Genomic DNA, 13781 nt, shown 5'->3' on the forward strand with positions numbered 1-13781 from the left:
CCCCAGCCTTCCACAATAGTTTTTTGTTATTGTTCTCCTCCTCCTCTATCTGGCTGCTTCTTTTCTTTTATCAAACTACCAAACTACTGGCATTTTTGCTTTTTTTGTGGTTTATTTATTTATTTGGTAAATTTTAATGATTTATCCATCCTGCTCAAGATTCACTGTGCTTCCTCAACCTGAGGTGGTTGCTTTGAATCAAATTTGTATAAAATTTGCACTGGGATCCATTTATGTTGTTGCCAAATCAGGAATTCACTCCTTTTTATATCTGGGTATTTATTACTCCATTGCTTCGATTTAGCACAAGATGTCCACTGATGCACTGGGTGAAGGATATGTGGGTTGTTTCTTTGGATTTATTCAAATAATTTTCTGCACTGTTCATTTGTTTCTTTTTTTGAGATTCCAACTACATGTATGTATGACTGCTTGATGCTCTCCCACAGGTCTGCAAGGCTCTCTCTCTTTAAGATTTTCTTTTCAAATCATATTGGATTTCTACTGACCTGTCTTTGGGTTCAGTGATCTCTTCATTTGTTGTGCTCAATCATACCTAATGCTTTTTTTTTTTTTTAGTTAGTGTATTGGAAATACTTTACATACGGTAAAATCCACTCTGTCAAGTGTACAGCTCTATAAGTTTTAACAAATGCAGTAAGTGCATAATACCCCTTTAATAAGAACACAGAAAAATTTCCCCATATCCATTTGTGGTTCATCCTTTCTCTTCATTTCTCAAAAGCAACCAACCATTGATTTATTTTCTAGCCCCAAAGTAATTTTTTAGAATGTCAGGTAAATGGAATCACAGCCTTTTGATGATGGCTTATTTCATTCAGCATGATGCACTGGGATCCATTTATGTTGTTGCCAAATCAGGAATTCACTCCTTTTTATATCTGGTATTTATTATTCCATTGCTTCGATTTAGCACAAGATGTCCACTGATGCACTAGGTAAAGAATATGTGGGTTATTTCAAGTTTGGGATGATTATGAATAAGGCTGCTATGAAAATCCTCACATAAGTTTCTGGATGAGCAGTTTCCCAGGTCAGGTGGGTAGCTGAGTTGTATGTTTCTAAAAAATTACCAAATGTGTTCTAAAGTGGTGGTTTTTCTTTGCATTCTTACCAACAACATGAAATTTCCAACTGCACCATATACTTGCCAACACCTGGTATTGTCAGGTGTGTGTGTGTGTGTGTGTGTGTGTGTGTTTAAATTCAACCATTCTAATAGGTGATTGATGGTATCTCATTGTGAATATGGGCAACTTTATTTCTGCCTTTTCAATATGCATGTCTATTTCTCTTGCCTTATTGTACTACATAGGAGCTCCAGCACAATGCTGAACAGATTGATGAGAGTGAACATTTCTGCTTTGTTTCCGCCTTAATTAGTTCCTTCCTTAATTAGAAAAAAAAAAGAATCTTTTACCATTAATATAATATTAGCCATGGGGTTTTTATAGATGCCTCTTATCTTTTGAAAAGAGACTATTATCTTCTATTCCTAATTTGCAGAGAAGTTTTATCATGAAAAATTGATGGATTTGGTCAAACAATTTTTTTGGCATCTAAGAAGATATGACTTTTTTCTTCTGTTGAGTTTACTGATAATGGCAAATTACACTCATTAATTTTTATACCAAATGAACCTTGCATCCGTGAAATAAAATCTTACTTGGTTATGATATACTTTTCCTTTTACATATCATAGGATTTCATTTGCTAATATTTTGTGGAGGATTTTTAGTTTTATATTCATTCAGAAAATTTTTTTTATTTTTCTAGTAATATCTTTGTCCAGTTTTTGTATCAGAGCAGTGCTGTCCTCATAAAATGGATTGAGAAGTGCTTCCTTCTCTCGTATGTTCTTGCAAATCTTATGTAGTGTCTGTTATATGTTCCTTAAATGTTTGGTTGAATTCTGCAGTGAAGCAGTTCTCTTTATCGAAAGGCCATTAACTTTATAAATTGTATTCCTTTAATAGAGATATGACGATTCAGGTTTATGTCCATTTTGGGGTGATTTTTGGTATTTCCTATCTTTCAAAATATTTGCTGATTTAAGATATTACATTTAAGGGCATAAAGTTTGAAAAGAGACAGTGTAATGTTCCCTTATCTTCCTTTAAATATTTGCAGGATATTTAATGATATTCCTTTTTTCATTCTTGATATCAGTAATTCAAGTTTTGTTTTGTTTTTTTTCTTTTTTGCTCCTGGAAATTGAACACAGGGCACCTTACTGCTAAGCCACATCTTTGGCCCTTTTTTATTTTTCATTTTGAGACAAGGTCTTGCTCAGTTGCTGACGCTGGCCTCGAACTTGGGATCCTCCTACCTCCTGAGTAGCTGGGATTACAGGCTAGATGACTGATTTGGGGCTTTTCCTTTTTTTCAAACAGAAGGATTTCATGCTATAAATTTCCTTCTAAGCAGTGCTTTAGCCAAATCTCACAAATTTTGCTATTCCCATATGCTATGTTTTCATTTTACTCAATCCAAAACACTTTCTAATTTTCCTCCTGACTTCTTTTACTCCTAAGTCCTTTACTCCTGAGTTTTTAGAAGTGTCTTGCAACATTTTCAATTATTTGGGGGTTTCCTTGATGTCTTTGTTACTGATTTCTACTTTCATTCCATTGTGATCAGAGTTGAATGATGTCAGTTTTTTTGATATTTGCTAAAAATTGTCTTATTGCCTACACTGTGTTCTATCTTAGAGATGTTGTATGTGCACTTGAAAAGAGTAATATTTTGCTGCTGATAGTCAGTGGTGCCTGTCTTTTAAAGGGAAAATCCCCTCCAATGTCTTCATGCTTATAGTCACTTTCCAGTGACCTGGAATATTTGAAGATTTTTAAAAATACATTTTGTCTAGAGTTTATCATTCTTTTTAAATTTTTTTTAATTATACATGGACACAATATCTTTATTTTGTTTGTTTATTTTATGTGCTGAGGATCGAACCCAGGGTCTCTCACATGTGAGGTGAGCGTTCTACCAATGAGCCACAACCCCAGCCCCCAGAGTTAATCATTCTTATCTGTGAGAGGGTTACTCCATTACAGTCTTCTTTGTACTGCCATTACCTGTAGCCAGAACTCTTAAATTTCTTGCAATGTAACACTTTCTTATTTTCTTGTGTTCAGTTCGTTGAAATTTTTTTGTTCTTTCAAACAAAAACATACTAATTCATACACATGGAAGTGTATGGAAGTGCACACACACTCACAAACACACACACACACACACACACACACACACAGAGTCATTCACAATGTATAAAATGAAGTGAAAGAATATGCTGGGATAAGGGATAGGAATCTCTAGATCTAGAGTTATTTTTTAGGCTCCACCTGACCTACATTAAATTAGAAACCAATTTTTCTAGAGGAAGGCACACATATGCCTGTTTTGTTTATATGCAGTTAAAACTATTTATAAAATATTTCTACAGGAATGACAATGAAGCAGGATAGATCATTACCTTTACACTGAGGAGGACTACTACTCCATACTCCGTTGCCAGCACAGTAAAGCTCTTTTTCTCCCACAAGTGTAAGTTCTTCTCCTGCAGGTTTTTTATTACAACTGTAAGTTACTGCTTCCATATACTCAAATACTTCTATGTCACTAAAGGAGTATTTCCCATCTTTGATTTTTGGAGGTGGTTCACACAAAATCTCTTCATAAAGGGGGTTAAAAAAAAAGAAGAAGAAATGAAAGGTAAAAGGAAAATTGAAAAATTAAGACAACATTAGTAAAGCTCTATGAATTACCTTCAATAAATTCACCAACATGGAATTTCTATTTCTCCCCCCAGGATAGGATTTCTATAAAGCTAGCTGTGAATTGAATATCCATCTAGAAGAGGGTTTCTTTGAGAAGATGCATTATCCCAGGTTCAAGCCATTAACATAGAAAGAACTTCCAGAACAAAACTCATTTTAAGTTAAAGAATACTACAAATATTTGCAAGGCCACACTAAGTTTTGTCCCAGTCATCTTAAGAGATGCTGACAATGTGTTGAGAAAATTTGCCTGTGATTAAAAATAAAACCAAGGGCTAATTGAGAAATGCTTTATAAACATGTTCATTCTCTAAATTGGTGGTTTGCAATAATACCCACACATTTTCAGTTTTTCACTCTCCTCCTCACAGTACAGTAGTTTTTTGCAGAGGCTATGAAGCTTGGTAACACGACAGACCAACTCCAAATGTCTTCCTTTAAGCCAGATAAAGGAAAAGACTTGTAAAAATGTAAAGCAATGTCACTATTCTACTATTCTTTTGTTTTGGAAAATTTTCACTAAAAATGTTACATAGGTCAACATGTATCAAGTTTATTGTCCTTAAAATGGGTTAGGAAATAAGAATTTTTAAAGCTTCTCCATTTTCATTCCATCATGATCAATATTAATAGGTTTAACCCACATCAAGAAAATCTCTTTGGGCTACACATTAATCTAAAGGCATAAATGTGTCCAAGACCAAAATGTTTGAGAACTGCCAATCTAAATAAAAAAAAAAATTTACTTACTTTCACATTGTGGGACTTTACCATCCCAGTGTGGGTTTTCTCCCTTAAGCACACAATTTATGATTGCTTTACCAATTATGTAATAACTAAATGAGAAAAGAAAAAGTTAATGTTTTCTTTAGCAGTCAACAAGATGCACATAATAATGACGGCAACTTCTAGATAGTTGTCTTTTTACATTGCAGTAGTGTGAGGGGAAGATACACCAAAGTGCTAAATAAATCTGCAATTTAATCAAATGAAGAGTTTCTCCCGGCGAACATACATTGTCCAACAGCAACATCATCTAAATAAATCTGTTGTTGTAAATCTCTCAGTGTGGTCACATTACACATTGATTCTTATGCCTTTATTCACACATTCTGCTTAGTGAGGCCAGTGCTCAAGGAAAGGAGCATTCCTAGAACTGAACTACCTGGGTTTCCATCCCTGCTCCATGGGCTGACCAGCTACTTGAGCTTTGGGCAAGCCACTTAAGTTTCTCTTGTTCAGTTTCCTCATTAGTTAAAAGAGCATCCAAGTACACGCCCCATAGGTTTGTTTAAAGAATCAGATGAGTTAGTACCTGGCACACAGTAAGTGCTAGCTGAGTGTTAGCTGTTATTAATATTTAGATCAGAATGTATTTCTAGGAATAGCTCTAGAAGACTCCTACTCAATGAAATCTTCTCTGATGATTGAGATTCACAGGCATCTCTCTTCCTCCTGGATTCTTACTGTCATTATGCATTATTCTACTTACATGGTACTGCTCATTTACTATTTTGCTTTGATAACTTTCTGTATATATTGTGTTTCTTTATAAGGCTACAACTTCATTGGTTAGGGCCTGTGCTTCAGTTTTCTCAAAAGTGCTGAGAAAGCTCACTAAACGTAACTATCAACTGAATAAGCCAATATTTTTATTGATCAAATTAAAAAATAGCAAAACTGCTTGTCGATAGTCACAGCTCACTTTCCCCACAAGAATCACTTATTTTTAATAAATATAGTGTATTACACTGAATCTCTAAATGCACGATTTTTCCATAAATGCCCAATATCCCCAACTTACATCACTGAAAGAGCCTTAAGAACAAAGGCTATTATTGAGTGGCCAGTGTCTCCTTCTGAGATGCTTTAATTCTTTGTGTTTTTTTTAAATATATATATATTTTTAGTGTGGATGGACATAGTGCCTTTATTTTATTTATTTGTATGTGGTGCTGAGGATCGAACCCAGTGGCTCATGCATGCTAGGCAAGTGCTCTACCATGGAGCTCCAGCTCCAGATGCTGGGCTATTTCAATTCTTTGTAGCAGTCTCAAAAATAAGGTTTTCCATCTGAACGATCTTGACCAGGTCAATTTTGATCTGGTTAACACCTTACAAAGATCTCTGGACAGAGGAATGTCTTTGGTTGACTATTCTACCTCCCATTTCTGGGAGTGCTACTTCAGCTTTTACAAGTTGGCAAGCACTTAGTTGTGAAGAACCAAGCCACTGTGAGTATGCTATTCCTAACATTTATATAGACTTATTATTAATTATGTCAAATAGTATACAGTTTTGCTTTCCTTCAACTTCAGTTTATTTATTACACATATTTCCTGTCTCTAATAAAGTATCCAAGGACTGTTTGGCTAGAGGTAGAACTTCACTCAGAAAGCAAAATTAAACAAAGTTTATGTGAATGTTTAAGAAGAGAAGAAAAACAAAAAGCATCAGTAACATTGACCTTATTTCCTGAAAGGAGCAACTTACCCACTAGAACAAGAAAAATGAACTTGAGCACCCCACTGGTGAGTTCCATTTGGGTATTCGGTTTTGCCAAATTTAGGATCACCTAAATATGGACATCTTCTCTCTAAAAGAAAATAATTGTGAAATTTTAAAATTCAGTTTCAAAATATACTTGAATCAAAGTCAAAACTCAGCTTTGCTCTTTGAATTTATGGAATATTATTTTCTTTAACTACTGAATAGCAAGGGCAATGTAAGATTCACAGTTACACAGGCAACCAAGAAAAAGACTCCCTAAAAATTTCTCAAATCCTGCAAAACCACACTTAATCCAGAGTCTTGTTTCATGTGAGAAAATCATCATTGCAATCATGGCACATGCTCCCTAAAATGTGGGGAAATCTCTAGAGCAAGAAAAAATGATAAGGTTGTATTTACTTACTCATACAGGCATCATCTGAAATAGGCACCCAGGTATGATTCGGCTCACAAGTAGCAATCGTGAGAAACCCCAATACTTGGTCATATCCTTTTTTACACCTATAAGTTACTTCTTCTCCAACCTCATAATAGGGTTTAGGTTTGCCAACGAGCTCCAAAGCTTGAAATGGTGGTGGCAGTACACAGGCATCTAGGGATAATGGAAGAAGAACATGAAGATGAAGCATCAATTCAACTTTCACCAGCTAGAGACTGTGGTTTGGCAACAAGTAGCACACAGAAAATGGAAAGGCCCTTGGAAATATTCCAAAATGACTGTTGTATGCTTTACTTAAGAAGTGCTGCTCATGGAAGATGCCCCTTATTTTGCATAACATTCAATTAGCTTTTGGCTTACTTCAGAATAAACCAAATTTGTACTCAACTTCAAACTGAAGAGATACTATCAATGTTTTTGGTCTTAAAAAAAAAAAAAGATGTGTGTGTGTGTGTGTGTGTGTGTGTGTGTGTGTCTTTCCCCATTTTCTTGTAAACTCATTTCAAAATTAACCTTTCCCCTAAGAAGTCATCTCTAGTACATAGCACTCTGCTTAGATTATGCTTCCATAATCTGAAACATTAATTTTTGACAACTTGTCATTTCAGGCTCCATCTTTCCTTAGAAGGCATGTCTCCAGAGGTCAGGAACCATGTCTTCTTTTCCTGCTATACTCTGTCCCCAGTGTGGACTCAAGAAATGCTGTGGTATGAGGTGATTATTAAATAATTTCATAGATCAACATAAATAGGACCAAAGTATTTCAAAATACGTAACTTCACTCCATGTGCTTCATGTAAGTGAACTGAACTTCTAATAAGTAAACAAATGCCATGTAAATATAAAAGGTTCCCACTTTGGATGACATTTCATAAACTGCCCCCGCCTTGCTCTCTTGAGTACTGAACACTATTAAATCTTCCTTCATCAATCACTGCACCACACACTCCCTTGGGAGCCCGAGATAGTAAATTTATTGAATATCTTGAGCCACAAATTTTTATTTTACAATAGGAGAAAAGGGGCGGGGCTAGAAACACGACCCGATTCAGTCCTAGATATAGGTGCTTAACACCATTTTAGACTTTAGAACCACCAGGACAGAAATCAAGTAACAGCATGCCATTTACAAAATTATACAAGTATCCTTTGCTTTATGCATTCAATTTTAGTAACTGGCTTGAAAACAGAGGATTCTTAACTTGACTTTCAATGTGGTGCTCTGTAAGATATGTCACTTAGATGGTCTAGTCTGTTCAACTGTCATGAAGTTTCCTTCTCCCTAACATGCATCAAGAAAGATATGCTTTCAGCAGTGTGCGAAATCAAAATTCTTAGTTTGGTAACCAGTACATTCCAAGCTTTATATACTGTAATAATTAAGTCTAATACCACACTATTGTTTAATTGAATTTGTTCTCTTGCTCAGAACATTAAATTTTTTTTCCTATTGAGATTATCAAGCTAACCATTCTCAGCTGCAGTATCTTGATTAATTTTTTCCTAGATAGTTTACAATGTTATTAAATTTAAGTGACAATGCTGAACTGGAACAGATGCCATTACAATAATATGATAGGCTGTCCCAGGTGAGTTTCAGTATAAAGTGAATTAGTTCTCTATACTAGATCCACTGAACTGTTCACCTTCTCCACACTTACACCTGCTTGCAAAAATGAACTCTCTGACAAATGTGCACATTCACACCACCACCCAGACACCACCAGAATTTCCTGGTATCTCACCACAAATGGAACTGCAATGAAACCTGACCATCCTGCGCCTTCTCCTACTGTTCTCACAAGCAGTTTTTAAACTGTCTTTGCTTCCTCAAAATGCAGGCTGTGACTTCTATATCTTCTATTCTAAATTTTATTCCTCATTTCCCACTCATTTCTAGCCCCTCAAAAATCACTGTTAATCGCTTTCAAAGTCGTTAACTGGCCTCTTCCTCATTAAGTTCATACTAAGAGTCTTTTCCTCATGAGTTTCATTACCCTTTGGATGATACCAGAGATGGGGTCCCCCCTGACTTCAGCGCTGTCTTCTGCTCTGGAATGATCGGTCTCTCTCTTCTCTCTTCTCTTCCTCCCTGGCTACGTACCCCTCTTTGGCTTCCTAGAGAATATACCACCCTGAGTTTCAGTTTTTCCTCTGTCTCTCTTCCTTTTCTGCCTTTATGGGATCCTAGATGTCCCTAATGAGTCTGTGAGGATCTCCTGTTTCTTCATTCTGCAGGACCCCTCTCCTGACTTCATTACTGGTGATAACCAACAGCCTTCCAGGCCCCTGTTTCTATCCTTGGTCTCTAGCTGCCAAGCCTATATATTCATTGCCTCCCCCACACAGGTCCTCTTGGAAATGAGTCACGCCATTGCATCTAACACAGCAAAGCTTGAGTGTGGTCACTTTTGATTTATCATATTTGCACACATCCAGCAAACAAGTTCTGTTTCCCCATCTGAAATACTCCATTCCTTTACTTCTTATTCAAGCTCCCAGGATTTATCATCTGAATTGCTGCAAGAGTTTCTCTTTACCTATCTTGTCACCTTTTATTGAACTGATTTTTTTCACATTGCTAACAAAGTAATATTTATATGATGCATTAATCGACATTCTTCCAAGACAAATAGGGACAAATTAAAGTCTTTCACTATAGAACCCTACTCACCCTGGCAAACTACTCTCAAGCCATTCTCAATTACTTGGAGGCCTATACAGGTGTGCTTTCCCACCCTTTAGGTCTTCATGCATCATTTGATTTCAGTTTTGACCAGCAAGAATGCCCTTCTCCCACCTCCCACATCCTATCCTCCCAGCCTCATCTTAGATGACTCTTCTTCCTTGAAGCATCTTGATATCTCTCGCTCAAAAAAATCATTTTGCCATCCCAGCGACCTTGAGGCTGAAGCAGAAGGATAGCAAGTTTCAGGCTAGCCTGGGCAACTTAGTGAGACCCTGTTTCAGAATAAAAAGAAAAAGGGCTGGGATGTAGCTCAGTGGGAGAGCTCTTGCCTAGCATGTGGGAAGCCCTAGGACTAAAAACAAATAAACAAAAATCTCTCAAATAAATAAAAATAAAAGTCAGGGTTAAGTGCCCTTAAGATGCCCCAATTTACTCCTTTCATAGATGTTTTCATATTGTGCTTACTGGCTGTTTATTCCCTTTTGAGGATGGTGTCTCATTCATCTTTGCATGTCTAGTACCTAGTACCAGAGCTGCGTGAGTACTACCATCAGATCTATGGGCACTTAAATCAAAACTCAAATTCTTCACTCTTCAGCCAACTTGCTTTGGTGAAATCTGAAAATCATAATTGTTTTCTTTGCTGTTTTTATGCCAGTCTTCAAAATTTTTTCCTTAGTTTAGTTATAAACATTTCTCTTTATTAGAGGTTTATTTCTTTCATGTCAAAATGTTTATACTGTATTAGTTTATTATGGATCCAGTCTCCATTTCTGCTATTATTAGAAATAGCATTTTAATATCATCAAAGGTGAACTCCAAATATGGTGAGTTACATTTTTTTTTCAAAAGTATAGTAACAACACACCAGAACCTATTTCTTACAATAATACTGATGACGATAAAACAATTCAGAAATGGCCAGTATTAAGCATTACCTGTGCCAAGCATTGTTTTTTAGCTAACTTTATCTTCATAATCATCCTTTGAGATTGATACCATTTCCCCCTTAAGATGAGCAAACTAAGGCATCATAAAGTAAAGTAACTTTATGATATATTCCTATATTTATATATTCCTAGCCAGGCACGGAGGCACACACCTATAATCCCAGTGGCTCAGAAGACTGAGGCAGGAGGATCACAAGTTCAAAGCCAGCCTCAGCAACTGTGAGCTCTAAGCAACTCAGTGAGACCCTGTCTCTAAATAAAATACAAAATAGGGCTGGAGATGTGGTTCAATGGTTGAGTACCTGTGAGTTTAATCCTCAGTACCCACTCCCTCAAAAAAAAAAGAATACATTCCTAGTATTCCTAGACAGACCCAGGATTCAAGTCAGGTAGCCTGATTGCCAGAACATACCATGAACCATTACCAACTTGCTTCTCATTCCCATCTCCCATCTGGAACCCCCACAGGCTGACACTATCTTAACACTATCTATAATATAGTGCTCAAGAAATTGTCTTCTACTGTGCCTGGGGAAATTAATGCAACCCTAGTTTAGATTCATGTTGTTCTAAGTTGAATAAAAGAGCTCACATTGCCCTAAATGGACAGGTAATCACATGAGAGTTTGAATTTGCAATGGTGATGATTTATTCCTAATTAGCCTGTTGCCTTTCACAGATACTCTGTTTTCCAGATTTCTCCCTTTATCTTGCCTCCTTTGCCCAACATTGAGCGGCTTGGCAGTCCAGCTGCATCACATCTGAACACCTTTGCTTCGCACTTTGGCTCCAGACATCCTTCCTCCTAGGTTGGCCACAACTCCTGTTCAACTCTTATCTTTCTAGACTTAAGTCACCCACAATTTCCTCTAGGAAACTTTTTCTGCCTTCTCCTGGGAAGTAGTAACTGGCTGCCTTCCTCTGGACTCTCCTGTGTATGGATCTCTCTCAGGTAACTAGCACATGCTCTTGTTTGTAACCGCATGAATAGCTGTATTCATCCATAGGGTCACAACATCCAGCACATATCCTTCAAAGTAGCAGTTAAAAAAAAAAGGGTTAGTCATAGTAGCACTGCTACCAGACACAAAACAATGATCAAGAATATGCTGGAACACGTTTATTATTGAAAATAATCATGTTAAAGTTTTATGCACTGGAGAACAGAGAATTGGCCATTTCTTTTGTTGTCCATCTCCCAGTTTTCCAGAGACTTAGCTGATGACCAGACGAACACTGCTTCTTTAGCACTGTAGCATGCAGAGTAGGAAAACCAAGAAACTGCCAGACAAATACTATTGCTGTTACTAATTGTAAAGAAGAAAAATGCCTACAATAGGCAGATGAGACCATGTATCACAGGAGATTGTGGGTTTTCTCTGAAAAAGCAGCTTCACTTCTGGAGGAAGGAGACTGGTCCCCCATTTTTTTTTTCTTTTCGAAATTGCACAAATGCTCCCTTCTGCAATCTCTCCCATTTGACAGCCACCTTTGAGGTTTTAGGACTCCCATCCTCATCACTATCTAATTATAAATGTTTCTCCTCATGAAAGAGTGAGCTGCTCCCTAAATGATAACTCATTTTACCCACTTCTTCTCCCTGCCCAGCAGTGAGCTCTCTGTTCATCAATCTTGACTTTACCTGGCAACCATACACTTAACCTTGGTTTTCCAAGTTTCAGTGTTGTTACCTTTCCTGTTACACTCTATTTATTTTACTTATTCATTTTCCTGTATTTCAGATAGCTTCCATCATTTTCTTAAACTTCTAATTTAAAGCCTATTTCAAAAAGTATTCTTAAAAAAATAATTCCTTTTGTTTTCTATCATCACTATGCTTGATTCACCTCTCTCCCTTTTGAAATGAACTTTTTATCGATCAATAAGAAGCAAGATTGGAGTACTCGGAGCCCTGGAGAGCCTATATATAGGGGAAGGCAGGTCCTTTCTGACCCTCAGCTGCCCCTGTCCTAGCTCCACAGAAAGACCAGCCCACCGATGGTTCTCTAAAGAACTTTTCTCCTGCAGGCAGGAGGAATTTTTCTTGTGCACTTAAATCCTCACCAAATTGGAAACTTAGGGGTTTTTTTAGTACTTCATGTTTATATAAGAATGTTGATATTGAATCAAAAAATTGGCCATTTGGAACAACAAATGTGATAAGACAGATAACATCTCTCTGCCTTCTAATGGGGGGGGGGAGAAAATAGAAAATTTTAGAAGGGTGATTACAATTTAGGAGGCATTTGCGCTGGTGTGTGTGTACCAGAAACACGGTAGTCAGGGGAGGTCTCTCTGAGGGGTGTTAACAGGCCAGCTGAGTTTGTAGGATAAGACACAGCCTTAGATTATACAGTGAAGACCTTCGGCCTATTTGATGAGCAGAAATGTCACCTTCCCTCTAGTCACTTGTTAAATGCAGGGAAGCATGCTCCTTTCCTCTAGAGCACTCCAGTTGGTTTGTAATCTATGCATTAGTATTATTCATTGGTTAATATCTGTTACTTCCAATACATCTTAGCAGATATTTATAGATTGCCTACTACGTGTCTGTCACCGGGGATATAACAGTAAAATAAAGTCCATGCTTTGTGCACTTATATATGTGTAAACAATTAATGAAAGAAAGACCATGACAATAGGCATGGCCTATTATTGCCTACCAGTATGACCTCAGGACCAGCACAGGACTTGGAACCAACCTAGAAGTCAAATATTGTTCAATGAATGCTGCTAAGTAAAGAAATGCAGCATACAAACTGTATATGTAATAGGATCCTACATAGAACATGGGTATAGAAACACGCAAAGTGCATTAAAAAACAGGAGATACAAAAAATGGTTAATTTTGTGTAAACTTTATACAATAATCATATACGTCTCTGCCCCGCCCCTCCCTCTATATAGACACCAGAGATTGAATCTAGGGATGCTTAACCATTGAGCCACACCCCCCAGCCTTTTTTGAATATTTTGAGACAGGACCTCACTAAATTGCTTAGGTCTCCCTCACTAAATTACTGAGGATGGCCTTGAATTAGTGATCGTCTTGCCTCAATCTCTCCAGTGGTGGGGATTATAAGTGTGCCACTGCACCGGGGCAAGCATGTATTTTGAAAAAAGTATTTATTCCATTCAATGACAGGCGCAACAAACAGTGGAATGGGACTTCATCTTTAGTTACTGAGCTGTTGGTGAGGATACTAATTTCCCACTAAGTTTGGCTAGTGATGTTTGTAGACTGCTCCTCTGAACCATGACCCTATAAGGGAAACAATCACCCCATCCCCCCCAAAAAAAATTAGGTTATAATATCTAATACTATCTGTATTGATTGGGAACAGGAAGATAACTCCATAGACAAAAACCAAAACATCTGGGGCTGGGGT

At 37.1% G+C, this 13781-nt stretch overlaps 1 protein-coding gene across 6 annotated transcripts in view; it reads right to left on the bottom strand.

Annotated features, from left to right (window-relative positions):
- Positions 1–13781, bottom strand: part of Cd46 (CD46 molecule) — a 36431-nt gene that overhangs the window by 19680 nt on the left and 2970 nt on the right. For 5 of the 6 annotated variants that reach the window (XM_076832368.1, XM_076832365.1, XM_076832367.1 and 2 more), the window contains exons 2-5: positions 6718–6906; positions 6297–6399; positions 4554–4639; positions 3500–3697 (exon numbers count right to left, since the gene is read on the bottom strand). In XM_076832368.1, coding sequence (XP_076688483.1) covers positions 3500–3697; positions 4554–4639; positions 6297–6399; positions 6718–6906 — 576 coding nt within the window. The remainder of the gene's footprint in view (positions 1–3499; positions 3698–4553; positions 4640–6296; positions 6400–6717; positions 6907–13781) is intronic. The other variant, XM_076832369.1, reaches the window with a different exon arrangement.

Source organism: Callospermophilus lateralis, chromosome 13, assembly GCF_048772815.1.
Source record: "Callospermophilus lateralis isolate mCalLat2 chromosome 13, mCalLat2.hap1, whole genome shotgun sequence".
Classification (NCBI taxonomy): Eukaryota; Metazoa; Chordata; class Mammalia; order Rodentia; family Sciuridae; genus Callospermophilus; species Callospermophilus lateralis.